At 46.7% G+C, this 16,872-nt stretch overlaps 1 protein-coding gene across 1 annotated transcript in view; it reads right to left on the bottom strand.

Annotated features, from left to right (window-relative positions):
• The window catches only part of LOC146202444 (cholesterol 7-desaturase nvd-like), a 60,475-nt gene extending 44,901 nt beyond the window's left edge, over nt 1–15,574 (bottom strand). Inside the window, exon 1 of the mRNA XM_084601273.1 lies at nt 15,398–15,574. Coding sequence (XP_084457399.1) covers nt 15,398–15,574 — 177 coding nt within the window. The remainder of the gene's footprint in view (nt 1–15,397) is intronic.
• Between the last annotated feature and the right edge of the window lie 1,298 nt (nt 15,575–16,872).

Genomic DNA, 16,872 nt, shown 5'->3' with positions numbered 1-16,872 from the left:
TAGTTTGTTTAGTGTCAGTTCTGTTAATATGCAAAAGGGTGTGCACGCGCCTCGACTATCATCTGCGTTGTCTGTGTATAATAAAGGACTTTGGAATTATTTTGGCTATGGAATTGATTTTTATTATGAGGAGTGAAGTGGTCAAAACGCAGTCTTAGGTACATCTTTCTTCGGAATGGAATACATTATGATGGCTGAACCCAGGTGTGCATGAAGGGAACAAATCGACGAGAAATCTTTGCGGCAGTGGCGCATCCTGCCATGCACCCCTATCTATGCTGTCATGTAGAATCCCTTTGCTTCTCGAACTGTGTTTTTGAGTCGAACGACGTGGTAACTGCAGAGCACGCGCTTCTTAAAACCACACTGTTGTGTATAAAGCAGTTCACGGGATTCGAAAGTATATTAATCGAATATTCAGTACACTTTCCAAGGATCCGGCGAGATGAATTCTGCGTTAATTTGGCTTACAACTACTAGGGGAGGTGAGCAGCTTTCCAAGATGCAAGAGTAGGTACAATTACAGCTTTTTTTCAAGCATCGGCTATATTTACCGAGACGCGTTATTAAGGAATCTTAAACGTGCCGCTGCAGCATGTTTATAAAGATTTGCTAGTATCTCGTAATAATTTTATCAAGGCCAGGGTGCAGTTCGTTTACCGGCGGCCAGTAATGTAGCGATTTTTTGACGAGTGCATAGATTATTATGGTTCGGTGGCCTGCCATTTGTGGGAAGCTTTTCGTTTTTCAGCCGTGTTTTCGGGCTTCAGAAATGAACGTGTTAGATCTGGGTTATTGAAAAGTTTATTGAAATGCTCTTCTAATATGTGTGTCTGTTCGGCAACACTGCTTTGTGCATCAGGGGCTGTCAAAAAAGGAATTACGAAGGAAGAGAAGCCAACTTTAGGTTGTGAACTTGCTCCACCGTTTTCTTTGATGTGACTGAGCTGTTTATGAAGGATTCATAACGTTGCCAGGAAACATCCTCAGCATCCCGGCAGATATTCTGTGCTTTGGCTCTGACCCTTTAAAATTTATGATGCTCTTATACTGGGCATCTGCGAAAGCCTCCCTAAGAAAGGAAGACGAAGACGCCGAGCTGTGTCGACGTGTTCCACATGGGCCCTCACTTCACAGCCAATTTTTCGTGGAACTACTGGCTTCTCGGACCTGCCGTTGTTGGGAAAGTCTTCAGAGCATTGCCTCGTACTCGAGCACATCAATTTTGGCAAGTCAACGGCATTTGCTTTTTGTGAATTTCACCGACTTATCTTCTCGCAGACGTGCCGTCGGGGCCCTACACTCGTTTGTTCGAGCCACTCCGCCACTCACAAGACCTCAAAGATGAACTACACCGTCGAGGGGGAAAAGATTTTGCCTGCAAAGCTTGCATCCGAGGAATGGGAAACCGTTTTTCGCCTACAAGGCCGCGCCCGGCGCCTGAAACAAGACGCCGCCTCAGCTAGGTGTAATCTGGGGCAAGCCAGCGGCAAGCCTAACTCCGGCGTTCCCACCAAGGAGAAAGGGAAGCCGCCCGCTAACAAAAGGCGAGTGCCGCTACCACAACTCCCACTGAGCGAATATAATATAGTCTACCGTCCGCGAAGCTGGAATTTAGACACCTTTGTGCCACGCCAACTCGAACTCGCCATATGCGAGGCAGCCAAGGTTCCGCTTTAGGCCGCATTAACAGAAGACACCACGCATGCCAATTTCATCTATAACAAGCTCACTCTGAGCACCCCGGCACGCCAGCGAGCTGCAGTGGACTCATTCCTCAATGTCGCCGCAACACTAATAATACAACCTAAAGGGAACACATCCCAGTAAAGATGTAACTTAATTTAAAAGGGAAATATTAACGCGGCGCCGCCGCCATTTTTCGACGGTCTTGAGGAATGAGCCGCTGCAGTGTATTCCAGAGTCAATATTTCAACCTCGAAGGTCGCAATTATGAAGTGGCGACGTATGTAGCGGCGCCAGACGGCTTGGTCAGAGGCGTAATTAACCATGCCTACGATGGAAGCTCGCCGGACGCATTCCGACAAGGCTTCATGAACCGCAACCCATGTGTCGCAATTGTCAACGCTCGACGATTAGGTCGCTCCAAAACGATCCAGATCACATTCCAATGGAACAAAATTCCAAGCCAGATTTGCTACTAGGGATCCGTCTTTCATGTACACCTTTATCGCGCGACAAGTAGAAGCTTGCTACAACTGCAGGTCTCTCGAACAACGAGCCGACGGATGCTGCCGACTCAAGACTAACTTTTACCACCACCGATGTGGCGAGGACATTCTGCACCTCCTGACGGGGAACCACGCTCATGCAAACCCGACTGAGTCGTGTGCCACGGGGCACACCACTCCGGGAGCTGGAACTGCAAGCACCGCCTCGTGGTCCGTCCGGAAACGACGACCACTTAAGCTTAGCGAGGGTGCGGCAAAGCGTCACGTGGAGCATCACCCGAGATCCAGGCAGCGATCTTCTAGCCGGGCAAGGGACCAGCAGGGAACGAGACGAGAGACAGATCCAGCTCCTTCCCGTCGCTGATCGGGGCGGCCGATGGAAAGAAGAGAAGTTCAAACCGAGGCAGAAGCAGCAGCAAAACAAACAAAAAGGTGAGCTGGCCAAATTCGGCCTCCCAACAGATGAGCGCTTTGGAGAAGGAGCTCACAGACCAATTGCAAAAACAACTAAAAGCGCATGACGAGGAAAACGCGAGACTAAAGAAAGGGATGACGGAGCTCCGTCAACTTGTAATAGCCTCGAGAGAGAAAAGACCGCAGTCATAGAAAACACCGGTGCAAACCCTTCTGAGAACGCCCGCTTGCGAGGCTATGGATACTGACAAACTCGCCACAGATATAAGACCCCTCTCTCCCCGCGGTGAATACCCGAAACGAATGAGCTGCCGAAGCCTCTGCAGGCGTTGTACCGCAGCCAACTAAGGCCACACCATTAAGGGCTGATCTTAATGCACTCAATAAAACAGTAGGTAACAGAGATCAAGGTACACAACCTAGATGTTAGATAGGAAACTTAGAGACTAAAATAGATGCTTTAGCATAATTCAAATCGTTCCAAGCCAGAGTAATGGTTATGTATAACAAGTGACAAAGAAGCTGACCGCATTGGAGGAAGATTTACCATCATTACAGCAAAAAGCGGATCAACAGTATGGCCCCCTCGCAAGAAATTGAGGTATTGCAGTGGAAATTACGGAGGCTTTCAGTGCAAACAGAGAAACCTGCAATTTCACGTCCAAGCCCCACTACGTCCATCGAACATTATTGGAATGGAAGAAACTAGTGGCGCGGTCAAATTACCGGGCTAAGGGGCATATCTACCGCCAGAATACGATGCCGGCGCAGTTACGGGCGTATCCCCCTATTTATTATTGCAACGGAATATTACAGCGATACAACACAACATAAAAAATTCAAAGGAAAACTACGGCCCCCTAAGAAAGAAGAAGATGCAAGTTTTGCCCGCTTAATGTATATAGCCTGCCCAAAGATAAAGGCACCGGTATACCGGTGTTACCTATCAAAACTTTGAAACTAGCGACTAAAGCCCAGCTATTATTAGTAGGGTACTTTAACGCACCACACCCGGAATGGGGATACACTACAGCTAGCCCCATAGGCAACAGGGCGGCAGGCGGTCCAAAACCTTGGCCGAACTGTCCTGAACAACCCCCAAGATAGCAGTCTAGGCAACGGCGTATGTGCAGACACTTCGCCAGACCTAACCTTGGCTAGGAACATACGAAATGGAAAGTGGACTAACACAGGGTACGTGATAGTTAGCGACCACTAAATTATATCTACCACTTTTGATACAGCAAAACAAAACGTAGTCTTTAATGAAGTAAAAATTAAGGTCTGGAACAAGTACAGAGAATTAAGAGAACAAAGACAAACAAAGAAGGGAAGAAAACACAGGCCAAGTAATTGAAGATCTCGGGGAATAGGTGCAGTCACTAAAAACGGGCTACCACAGCAGACATGGAATGGGCCGTAGTAGAAGGAGGAAAAGTCACTGATTCTATGCTATTGCACATGTGGGTTGCACATTTCCGCTTGCAAAACCGCTGGAAGAGGAACATACGCCGCGGAACTTTTGAAGAGAGAATAGCACAATCCAAGAGACAAATTGAAACCTTTACTCTAGAGTTTCAACACAATGGGAGTAAATTTGCGACCTCATGAATGGTCACCTTGGGTGCAAGAGACTTGGCATCTGCTAAGACACCTTCTTGACCCCACACAGGCTAAATCAACTCAACGGAGTCAATTGATGAAATTAGTGTATCGGTATCAATGTACCCCAGAGGAGTTCTTAACAGAACCACGCGAACGATACTTAAACACAACCCCAGAAGGACCACTGCCAGACTGTCGGGGGACACCAAAGGAGAACTTGGACGCCGAGATCGCGGAAGCGAAGGCATGGTATGCCATGAGACAACTACGCACCACGTCCACAGCTGGACCTGAATGTGTTACTAATAAAGAGACTCAGAAACTTGGGCGCGGGATCAGTGAAATCACTCACTGATTTCGTGAACAAGTACTTGACGGACGCAAACATTCCACAAGTATGGAAACATGCAAAGATTACATTCATTCTAAAGCCAGGCAAGACATGGTGTATAGAGAATCTACGGGCGATCTTTTTGACATTCTGCTTAAGAAAATTAATGGAACATATAATTTTCAACCGACTACAAGAATACTTCGAAAGACAATAATTTACTCTTAATGTCCATGCTAGGCTTCAAGGCTAATTTTTCCACCCAAGATGTTATGCTGCAACTCAAAGCAGACATAATAGACACGGAACGTGACAGAGGAATTAAAGCCACATTAGGCTTGGATTTAAACAAGGGTTTCAGTAACCTCACTCACGATGCCATCTTAAGGAATCTCTCGGACATCAACCCAGGAGAAAGAACTTTCAATTACATAAAGTCGTTTCTGAGTAACAGAATGGTAGAGCTAGCAGCGGGAGAGATCATAGCAGACTCTATCTCACTACTTACAAGTTAAAGAAACGCCTCAAGGCCCAGTCCTGTCACCTTGCCTTTTTAACCTTTCACTAATCAAAGTTCCCTCTATATTAACAATTCTCCCTGGGCTTCATCACACATTCTACGCAGATGATATCACTTTATGGACTACAACTGGCAGCGATGGTCAGATAGAGGGTACCGTGCACACAAGCTGTGAAATCATAGAATACCTGGCGGGTAAAGCAAGGCTAGCCTGATCGCCCTGCAATTCCGAATTATCCGTAATAAGAGTCAAACCAAGCGGCCCTCTAGGCAAAAATTATAAGCCTCCGTCTCCACATAACATCTGGGTGGAAGGGCTCCTTGTAAGGGAAGTTCAAACTATAAGAATCCTGGGGCTCTCCCTTCAGTCGAACAGGAAGAACAATGAAACACTAGAAAGGCTCAAGACAACCTTCAACATGACGCTTATACTAATTAAACGAATTGTGACTAAAAGGATAGGAATAACGAAGAAAGAACTCCGCAAAATAGTAGAAGCACTTCTACTGCTAGCAGCCTTGTCTACGCACTTTCGTACCTAAAATTAGCCAGCACTGAAAAAGCCAAAATAGAGCTTATGATTGGACAAGCATACAAGGTAGCATTAGAGCTACCGAATTATACCTCCACTGAGAGTCCACAGCACCTTAGAGGAGCTTAAGGAGGCACACTAAAGAAAGCAGCGAAGCCGGCTTTCCCGCACCAAAGTTGGAAGGGTCATACTCTATCGTTCAGGACAAGGCATCGAGCTGCCACCACAAGATACCAAGGCACAGATACCTAAATACATCGCTAAGGAAACACAAGCCAAGCCACTGTCTAAGAATATGCATTCTACTCACCACTAGGGGAGAATGAGGGCTAGGGTAAAGACTCTACATAGCATATACAGCCAAGATTAACATGCAGTATATGTAGATGCTGCAGAATATCTACAGGAACAAGCATTCACACTAGCAGCGGTGGACACGCAAGAGACTCCGGCAAGACCAAAACGAGAACCTCGGAAGGGGCAGAAGAGGCGACAATCGCTCTTGCCATCATTAACACTGAAGCTACTACTGTGCTCAGCGACCCTAAATTCAGCATACGCAATTATGCGAGGGGTAGAATTTATCAGGCAGAAATGAACATTTTTGGATCAAACCAAACATTTACACAGAATTATTGAATTGATATGGGCCCCGGCTAACTCGAGGAACCCTGATAACGAAGCGGCACACATCAAAGCTGGAGGATTCGTCAGCCGAGCAGGGAACGGGGTAGTTACTTAGTTTCTCGAAGGACGGCCTAGCATCATATCACGGCATTACTAAAAAATTTAAGCTTGAAGGAGGATATTCTCCTCTCCCGACAAAACCTTAGATTCAGAGCTGGAGACCATCTGGAGGCGCACGGAATGTACGCCAGGTGGTGAAATTGTCACTAAATGATCACACATTGTGGAATTGTAAAGAGGAGCCTCCCCGCCCCCCCCCCCCACCCCCCTCCTAAACTCTAATACAAGTTCCTAATCTCGATCAATGGCAGGCCGTATTGGTCAGCTGAGACCTGGGAGTTCAAACCTGGGAGGTCGCTGTCGGCCGTGTTCTGATATCCACTTAGCAGGGACCATCTACATTTTCCCTTTTTTGACGAAATAAATGTTGTTCTTTTCTTGCAACCCAATTCCCAGGGTTTATTTTCTCTCTCCTCTGCTTTTCTACTTTCTCATATTTGCCAAATTGTGATTTTAGGGGGTTGAAATCTGGGTCAGTTGGTACGTAGTCTTAGAGAATAGAAACCAGCCAAGGGACGAGGACGAAGAAAGACGATGAAGCTTCCGTGTGTACATCGTCTTTCTTCGTCCTCGTCCCTTGGCTGGTTTTTATTTTCTAAGACTATGTGATTTTGTCGTATCACTACCGACGACTCGGAAATGGCTAGGCGTGCAGTAGTAATAATGCAGGTCGTGAATATTTCATTAAGTTTGTCGACACTGAGATCTGACATATACTTCCTACAAACTGGCTTTTTAGTGACCGATGAGCTAAGTGAAGCCTTAAATGACGTGGTTTCGTTGGGATGACTGCCGATGAAAATGATAAGCTGATCATTCGAACCGCGCTACAACAAACGCTACTTGAACGAAATTTTCGCTCCAACGAAGTATTTTCAAATACCTGTCTGCTCGCTATATGGAACACATTCGCCGGCACAATGAACCATTTCTGGGACGCGTGTCCACTTCGGCAAAATTTCGGTAAGTGCAGCTGAGTTTTAAAATATATTTGGCGACAAAATAGTCATATCGCTACCCATCTGTGCGCTCCTGTAGGTTCACGCTGCTCTATTTCACTAAAACCTTTCGTTTGAATCGATATGTGCTACTTCCTGATCCAACCATTCACAGGCACATAAAGAATTTGAATTTAAAAACTTTCCTTTTCACATCTTATGTTAGGCCTTTGCTGTTTTCAGAGTTGCTTCCACATCCCCAGCTACGCTGGCTGTCTCTCCGGTTACCGCCACATCTTCGGCAGCCAAATCGCCTTCAACAATCATCGAGGCGATAGTCCAAGTTCCTGTTCGAAAATCATTCTGGCCTGACGCTGTGGTTGGAGCAATGGACAGAACAGAACAACATGTTCTGTGGACTCTCCTGGTTACTGCCACACCGCACACATTACGTCTGTTCTGTCTGTATTCCGTCCTCCGCACTTCGCCCATCAAAGCTTTGTGAGTAGTACCCCCGCACGGGCTCTGGCTTGATCCCAGTCTGCCCGATATGATGCATGCAGAAGGCCGATTTCTCGGCGGTCGCCTTCCACAATTGTGCATCTGCCACTGAAACCCATTCACGCAGTTTAATGCAGCTCAGGCTTGTGTCCTTCAGGTCGCACAAACCGGCAAGGGTACTTCAAATTTGGTTGCTAGTCAACACATTCTCTTCTTCCAGCTTGAGGATTGGGCCCGGCTGCCTTGGTACAAGGCACATGCGTAAGCTCTCGTTTTCTTCCGCGGCAGGGCCGCAATAAATCCCTATCGTGTAGCACCACCATCTGCACACTAAATGTGATGGACGCATTTAATTTGATCTGCAGTTTTATCGGTACCTACGAAGACGACGATGCGATATGCCATTGCTCACTGAGAGTTAAAATCTCACCATGACGACCCCCCCCCCCCCCCCCCCCCATGGCAAATAAAAAAAATATAGAATTTCGACCGTGTAGTCAAATCTGATTGTGGTTTGGGGCTAGTTCCGCCTCAGTAGTATTTCGCCTTAAAAGAAGTTTTCGCGCGCCCCGTCACTTGTTGTGGCAAGGTTCAGCTGTACTTATACAAGCGTTGTCTAAAACATGCCACTTAATATCGGTAAAAACAGAGGTCGACTGAAAAGATAAATCGTTTCATCTCGGAGGGCAGTATAGGTCTGCTGATGTTCAGTGAAACAAAATTCTGTGGAAAATGACGGGACGGGAGCTAGCACTCTGAGTAGTTCGGCACTCAAGGTTAACCTTAGCCGCCTGCAAGAATAAAGCCAAGAATAGGAGAGATGGGAGACAAGATACGAGAATGGAGATAGGAAGATAAAAGATGGAGGTAAGTGTAGGAAAAGGCGACGGCCAATTTCCCTGATTTGGTCTGCCCGGAGGCGCCTACAGAAAGCGGGTACCAAAGTGACGTGTTGCCTCTGCCGAAGGGCCCGACCACACGGCAGTGCTTCTTCGTTGTCGCTCGGCGCTCGCAAGAGAGGGTGACCAAACACATGACGGCGTACGAACGGTGGCAACGGGGACCTACCGGGGAGGGCGAAGAGGAGGCAAGGGGAACAAAGGCGCAGAGACAGAAGAGAAGCTCTTGCCTTCGCGGAAACGAACCGCGTCTGTGGCGGGTACAGCAGCACCCAAAATCGCTGCGAATGCGTAGCTTTTCATATATGTTCAAATCTGTGAAGTACTTCCGACGTCGATGCCGAAATCTGGCGATCTGGAAGTGCCAGATACCTGGTCTTTCTACGCACTCTTGCCCCGTGCTACTGGTGAAGCCGGTAGCCGAACGCTAAGCGTGAATGCTGGGGTCCGTGTTTGTGCACTTTTCGCCAACATGTGCTTTACCCTCTGAGGTGGGGGGGGGGGGGGGGGGGGGGTAAGCGTTTTATTATATAGTTCCCTTTTCTGCCTGTCTTTCAGTCAGGCAGTGAATGGCAAAGCGCGTATGCATGCTCTTACACCTTAACCGCGTGTGTGAGCTGATGTCCTATTGTACATACGCACACTTGTTCCCTCACTGGACAGCTGCAACTGCTCGTCGGTGCCGGCTTCGCCATGAAAGCCCCTAAACACTCAGTGCAGGCTACCTGTCTAAGGGAATTTTAACATTTCTTCGAAGAGGCGCGCTTTGGTGGAGTGGCTTAAATGCAAGACAAACTACGGCCACGCTCCCAAATAGAAGCCGTTCCCCTATGCGTAGAAATGAATGCAACCCTTCTTTTTCCGTGAATTAAACTCTACATTTACTGTGGATTGCTCATACGTGCTCATAAGTGCTCATGCCTGCAGTTGCAAGGTATCAAATCTTCAACTACACTGTCCTCTCTCGCTATGCCGAATAGAGTTTGAAAATCTTACCTCATCGATATGTTCTCGTGTAGTTTTCGGTCAATGCATTCATGATCAGTTCTGCTACATTTCTACTTAGCTTTAGCTTTAAGAAGCGTATCGTGCGAATTGCCTCTCCTTTCACCCTCCATGGAGTTTCTATTCTATGTGGTAAATGGCCCGCGTGAATGCTCTCTCGCTGCGCTCATGGACGAAGGCGAAGCCCTATGGCAGGGTGCAGATACGAAAAAGGGTGCCGAATATTGATGCCGATGCGCTTGCAAGTTATACACAGGAGCAAACGCAATTGTAGAAGTACCTCGCGACGTACTAGAGGTCACCAGACACAGCAAGCCCAGGACCGCTAGCCATTAAGACAATGGGCGAGTAGCACGTGACTGACAAAAGTATACGCGGGGCCTTCTAAGAGCCGAGAGTTAAGCACGTTTTTCCTCGTGCAATTCACTCAGAGAAACTCTCCAAGACTGTCCAAACATCGGTTTTTCGCCTATCATCCTCATTGAATAGCATATATTGGGTGTTTTTTTTTTTTTTCTAATGTTGAAAACCCTTATAGAGAGGTTAGCCCTGCGGCTATACTGGGGACTGCGAAGGACGCCAGGTAAGGGGCAAACTGTTTGTATTACTTCGCTAAATAACTAAACGCGTTGATTAACTTTTTTAATTTTGATTTGAGGGAGTATGTTGTATTGCAGAAATTTAGCTCATCCTGCAAATGGTATAGTTTCCAAAGAAGATTTTCTGAAAAATGAAAAAAAATGTAGCGCGCGTTATAAGGCCACGTTAAGGCGCGTTATAGGCAGTTTCACACACAAGCACAGCGCCTTTGACGTAGATCACTCCAACCATATATTTCTTCGCTCTGATTGCATCCCCTGAGAGCAAGACGGGTGCACGGCGGTTCTTTGTCAATTTCGTTTCGACGCTGCCTCACTGATAGCCGCCGCGTCGGTACCCAATGCGCGCAGATATTGTGCTTACAGTAAGACCTCAAAGAGCGCACTGGCCGAGCGATCTACGCCGGATGCGCCGCTGGCGCTGTGTTATTGGGTCAAACCGCCTATCAGGGTCACATTTATGCACCTTGTAACACCTGCTGCAATTTTTTCAAAGAAAATCTCTTTTCGTGGCTATACTATTTGGAGGACGAGCTCCAGTTTTGCAAATACAAAATAACTCTAAAATGAAGATTTAAAAGTTTAGTTAATTAACAAACTAATTGAAGCCTTCTGCGCCTTACCTAATGTCCACCGTAACCCTTTATATAGCCCCAGGGATTATCAGTTACCTTTTATAAAAACAAACACCCGGTATACGTAAAATATTGCACTGCTGCGCAAGGTGACACATTCAAGCGCGGACATTAATGTGTGTTTTTAACTATCTCTTTGTACCATCTGTGATCTAATGCGGCCTAAATGTTTTCTTAGTTGCACAGAGTGTTAGTGCTGAAAACGACTGAATACGCACAAACTATAAAGCACTGCATGCTATTTTTGGCGCCATTGGCAAATATAAGGCTGCCGTCATTGTTTTCGTTTACAGAAATGGCGGGATTCTTGACGTACGGTTTTTCAATTCCAGTGTCAAGCAGGTAACGGATTTACTGACTTGGTTTTCGTTTTTTTTTTTTTTTTTTTTGATGTCGAACGCTCAACCTCAACTTCCAGGTTGAGTGGGGTCTCTAGTGCACACACCAAAAAATATGAGGTGAAGACACCTCCGGTGAGATCAGCCTAAGTAGGAGAGGTCGAGGTTGAGCGAGGACGCCAAAGTTAATTTAGACAGAGGTGAGATCGAGACTTTTGAAGTCGAATGCCCAACTCGCGATCTCACCGAAAAATGGCTTTTTTTCTGCGCACCCACAATTCTGTCAACCTTTGTCCAAAACAATACTTGCGTATATAAGTGTCTATCTTTCTGCTGTGGAGCGGTTCATGCGGACCGAACCGCGACGATCACTCCGGCAACACGAACTGGACAAATTAGGCTACAGCTAGCGGGGTATTAATCATGGAGGTAGAATCGATTACTTGCAAGTGGCAGAGCCAAAAATTAATTCAACATGCATTGAAGCTTTGTGAAGCATGGAGGCCAGTGAGATTTTTTAGTGTCTTGCTAATGTAGAATGAATTAGTGCCTAGCCGTACTGATGGCATCGAGATATGACCGCGCCGCCGCGGTGGTGCAGTGGTTAGGGCGCTCGGCTGCTGTCAGGATGCGGGATCGAATTCCGGCCGCATCTGTGATTTCTCGGAAAGGGGGGGGGGGGGGGGGGCGATATCGATATCAGTGTACGCTACAGAACTTTGAGTGGACGAAATTTCTGGAACCCTCCACTACGGAGTCTCTCATAGCTAAAGTCGCTTTGAGACGTTAACCCCAAACCAAACCGAGATATGACGTTAGACGCCTCGTCGTGAGGCTTCACAGTATCCTTGAACGAACTGTCACGCATAGACGATAGCTATGTGAGTTGGTGCGTTTTATTTAGTGCAAAAGCGCACTTAACACGGCCAAACCCAACCGGGGGGGGGGGGGGGGGGGAAGCAGTTAGTGTGGAGCGGATTCGCGACCAAAAACTTCTCGACGGAAGCAAGTGCGGAACCTTCTAGCTATCGGCGCAGCTGACCACTCCGCGGGACACACTGCGACAAACTCACATGCTGTGCACTGAAAGCCCTTGTCTTCATCAAGTTTTCAATCCGTATGCAAAACGTTTCACGCGTCATGCTCGGTTTAACTGCATTAAAACCCTGCCATTCTCTGATATATTGCTACACGTAGACTCGCCAGTATAATTACTTCCTGTGCTTACCATGGTGAGGTTCAACAGAGTTGTGTTTTTAGCCAGTTGGTTATGCATACTGACGAACGCGAACCAACGAATATGTCTCAGAGCGCCGCGGGTGCATTACCGGGAGGGTTCGTCAAACTTCCACACTTTTATCGAAACTCTACTTAGGTGGAATGTCTTCATCACAGATACGTGGTACCGTTCTCGGGTGCTCTAGAGCACTGGATCATAGTGATTTAGTTTTAGCGCACACTGACAGGAAGCTTCCCACCGATATGAAACATTTTAGTGTTCTTAAAATATTTAATCGTTGTTCTCTAATTATTATTGCTAATGGGCCCACTAGAGTTCAACGGGACCTTACAAGCCGTTTAAGCTTCTTCACGCAATGTATTTAACGTCCCTAGATTTTACCCGCGATTTTCTTGTCAAAAATAGATGCAGTTTTTAATTTAATGTTGATCTCGGAGAGGCAGGTAAGTTGGTACCACCAGCTGAAAGTCAAAAACCAATTTTTTATATTCATTCTCTCATTCGAAACTCGCAAACAAAGGTGAAAATGTGCTTCAGCAACACTTCTTGCCCTTTTGGTGGCACATAGTCTTAATGAGCAAGCTAATCTTCCGGTTTCAGCGGGTTGCCTTTTTTTTTTTTTTTCGTCTTCAGAAGTGTTTGTAAGAAGGAAATTAGGAAGACAGTCAATCTCCGCTTTATGGGTGTGACGCGATAGCGACCTGCGGTCCTATCTATTTACACACACACTCATTACCATGTAGTCTTAAGATACCATTTTAAGTGAAAGCCGTCCCGCCCCACGGCGACTTAGTGGTTAGGGCGCTCGACTGCTCAACTCAAAGACGCGGGATCGAATCCCGGGCATGGCAGCCACTTTTTAATGAAGGGGAAAAGCAAAGCGACCGCGTGCTGTGCGATATCAGTGCACGTTAAAGAACCTCAGGTGGTCGAAGTTATCTGGAGCCCTCCACTATACGGCGTGCCTCAGTCTGAGTTACTTTGGGACGTTAGACACTATTACAATAAATAAAAAAAAAACTGTGTGCGAAAGACTGCACCACCACATATATATAAACCCTCGCTTGTTCCGCCAACCCTGTAAGCGGACCTTGGGGAGTCTAGTCGGCAGCGTGCTTGGCTCCCAACCAAAGATACGTGGGCTCGAATTCTGCTTCAAACATAGAATACTTAACATAGTACTTTAAGCGAAATTATTTATTTATCAAAGTGAATCATCTGATACTGCGGCGGTTTTTAATTCGCGTTGTATATGACGTTTTAATCACCAGCGTTCTGCGCATTAAGGCATGTTTCATGTGAGAGGTGTTTGAAACTATGACGCGAGTTGATTTAGCCGTGACGTCCTCACCCTGTCAAGCAATCAGGATTTTCGCGACATGACCTCGGGCCCCGACGGAGCAACGCGGGATTTTTCACTTAAACGCAGCCTTAAAAATATTGATTTAAAAAGGTCCACCAGAGCCATTCCCAGCAGTCCGCACAAAGAGGCTGTAGCAGCTATGATTCCATACATGTACGGTATATTACACAGGCTCAATATGATTGCCGCTAGAACAAAGGCGACGTTCCTTTTCTCTGCCCCAGACGAGCTGTCGAAGTTGCGCATGATGAGATACCGCATAACGCAAGGAAGTCAGAGAATGCATCACCAATAGTATGTTCCGGGCGCACAACTTGCGGGGTATACACTGAGCAGCCGCGAGATGCCTGCATGATAGGCTCAGTAAACACAATCGTAACGTGAAACAGCCTGCACATAAATGGTGGCTTGTCTGTGTACTGTCATGAGTGTCCCAGCATGTCCTATTAAGCAAACGTACCTTTGGAGAAGCCGGAATCGCAACAGTTCTTATATTATAGAGGTCCCATTGATACGTAAGGAACGAGTGAAGTGGATCATTAAGCATCAGTTAACCTTTTGAGCGAAGAAGTAGCGTTACGCGCATAAGTTAACTAGTTAGGATTTTTTGCTCTATATGCGTTCGCTTCTGTTTAAGTTCCTTCATGCTGGCAGTAAAATTCGAATTAATGTTAGCACCGTGTTGATCTCTATTGCATGTCTTCGTCTATTCTAAACTGTAATACCTTAGAAAACTTGCTCAATCTATTTTCTTCTCTGTCATGCTGTCTCGCCGCGGTGATGTAGTGGTTAAGGTACCCGACTGCTGTGCCCTAGAACCCGGGTTCCATCGCTACCGCCGGCGGATGCGTTTCGATGGAGGCGAAACGGAGTGGCGTCCGTGTGCTGTATGATGCCAGTGCACGTTAAAAATCCCCAGGTGGTCAAAATTTCCGCAGTCCTCTACCACGGCGTTTCTCATAGCGTGAGTAACTTTGGGACGTTAAACCCTACAAAGTGCAAAAAGTGCAGCGAAGCCTTTCGAGATCAAAGATGAGGTAAATATATGCCAGATGTCTATCGATTGGAAGCTTCATTTACAAAAAAGGTTTGAAGCGACTATTGCTTTTTTACAAAAAAAAAAAAAAAAAAAAGCGATCGTGAAAACAATTCCGAGCTCTCAGGTGCAATGACAGCATTTTCGCCACGGTAAATATTCCGTTAACGTCAGAATATAGATATGCATTTAATGTTCACGACTGCAGCTTTAAAATACAACGCTGAGCTTACGGAAACTACTTCAAGAAACGCTGTTCGATTTGCACTTTAAGTGCAGCACTTGTAGTGCATTACTGCGAGCTATTGCAAAGATTAGTTATGGAGATTGCAGCTGCGATAAATTGCACACAATGAGCCTTTAGCAGCTTAGTGCTTGACCAGCGTGCGCACGTGCACAGCGTTGAATGTATTGGCTGTGCAACCGGCACATTGGAAAGGCACATCAAAGCAATGGCAAGCACCGTTTCGGTCCCGACTGATTCGAAGTTACAAGTACGTACCCTTCTAGAAGTCTTGGCCGCTTTGTTTCGCCTGAGGCAGATCAGTGTGACCACGAGCAATGTGACAGTGGCAGCAGCAGCAGCGATCGGAATGGAACCGTCGAGGAAGCCCACGCTTCCGCGGCTCCTTAAGTCGGCCCGGTCGAAGTTTCTTCCGAACGACGCGGAGCTATCCATTGCGCATCGCCTAGACCTCAACTACAGCCTAGACTGACCGCGCCGCGACAGTGCCAGCTGCCCCTTTCGTCAGCGATAACAATCGTTGCGGCAGAGAGGCTCAAAAAGGCGGAACCACCAGCATGCGCCATGTCTGAGGGGGTCTTGCCGAAACGTCACCGTCTTCCGGCGCCGGCATTATGGCGATAACTGGGGTTAACCTCGGCACTGCGCACCCACGGCACGTGGAGCAGCCGTGGCGGGTTAAGATGTGAAATTCTTTCTTTCTGTGCTACTCCTGTGTCGCATAGCCAGGGTTTTCGGCTTGTTAAATTCGTGCCTCACGCTTCTTTCGTAGTGTGCCCACCAGTAACACTTATTTTAATTTTGCCTAGTGATACCTTAAAGAATTCCTAGACTGCTGTTAGCAACTGCGATGCGAAAATACGGCGCTTTATTTTTGCTTCTTTCTTATCCCTGCTTTCCTTGTTCGTCACAGCAGGCCACGTAAGCCACAAGAAGGAAATGAACATATATTATCGACGTTGATGGCTATTTTCTTGGAAAGTGTGTTGTTCGGACTTTCAAAGTATATGCCAAAAAAAAAAAAAAAAAGAACAGAGCTCCTAAATACTACCTGGGTTGAGAATATGAGGATACTTAATTATCCATAATTTAAATATATACTTTACGGTATGTCATGAATGTACTATCATGTCATTCTATAGGATATCGCGGTCGTCTCGCTTTTTTTTTTTTTCGAGAATGCTAATATTTTTTAAACAAAGCGCCCCATTTCTCTAGTTGCCCCCTTCCCCCTTTGTTTATTTCTTTTTCTCTTGCCAGCCACGCGATAAAAATATGTCAATTGGCATTTTTCTCTGACCTACCTATTTTTTAACGCCTGCTTGTAATTACTTGTGTGCTGGCTGAGCTGCTAATCCTGCGGGTTCATGTACATAAAAGGACTAGCGCATATAACACAGACACAGACATCGGGAGAAGACAGGACTACAGGACTGTCTAGAGAGCTGTCTCACGCCCCTCTACGTTTGCCGATGTTTCTGCGTGCTTAACCGTTGCCTTCCCTTCCATGCCGCCATATGCCCCCAACGAACACCAATGCTCCTCCACTCGTATTGCCTAGCTTTCATTCTTTCAACGGTTTGAATAGCATGTGACCGCGTGCCACGCATCCCGAAGAAACCAGGCTCTACCAACGTCATCGTCGATGCGCACGTATCGCCGGTTTCTTCAGTGAGCCGTGAACTTCGGCGGTGGTAAAGAATGGGCGGGCACGTGATTTGACCGACAATGGT

This window comes from Amblyomma maculatum, chromosome 1 (genome assembly GCF_055883805.1).
Source record: "Amblyomma maculatum isolate TAMU_Amacu chromosome 1, ASM5588380v1, whole genome shotgun sequence".
Taxonomy (NCBI): domain Eukaryota; kingdom Metazoa; phylum Arthropoda; class Arachnida; order Ixodida; family Ixodidae; genus Amblyomma; species Amblyomma maculatum.
This window is presented reverse-complemented; position numbering and strand designations above follow the sequence as displayed.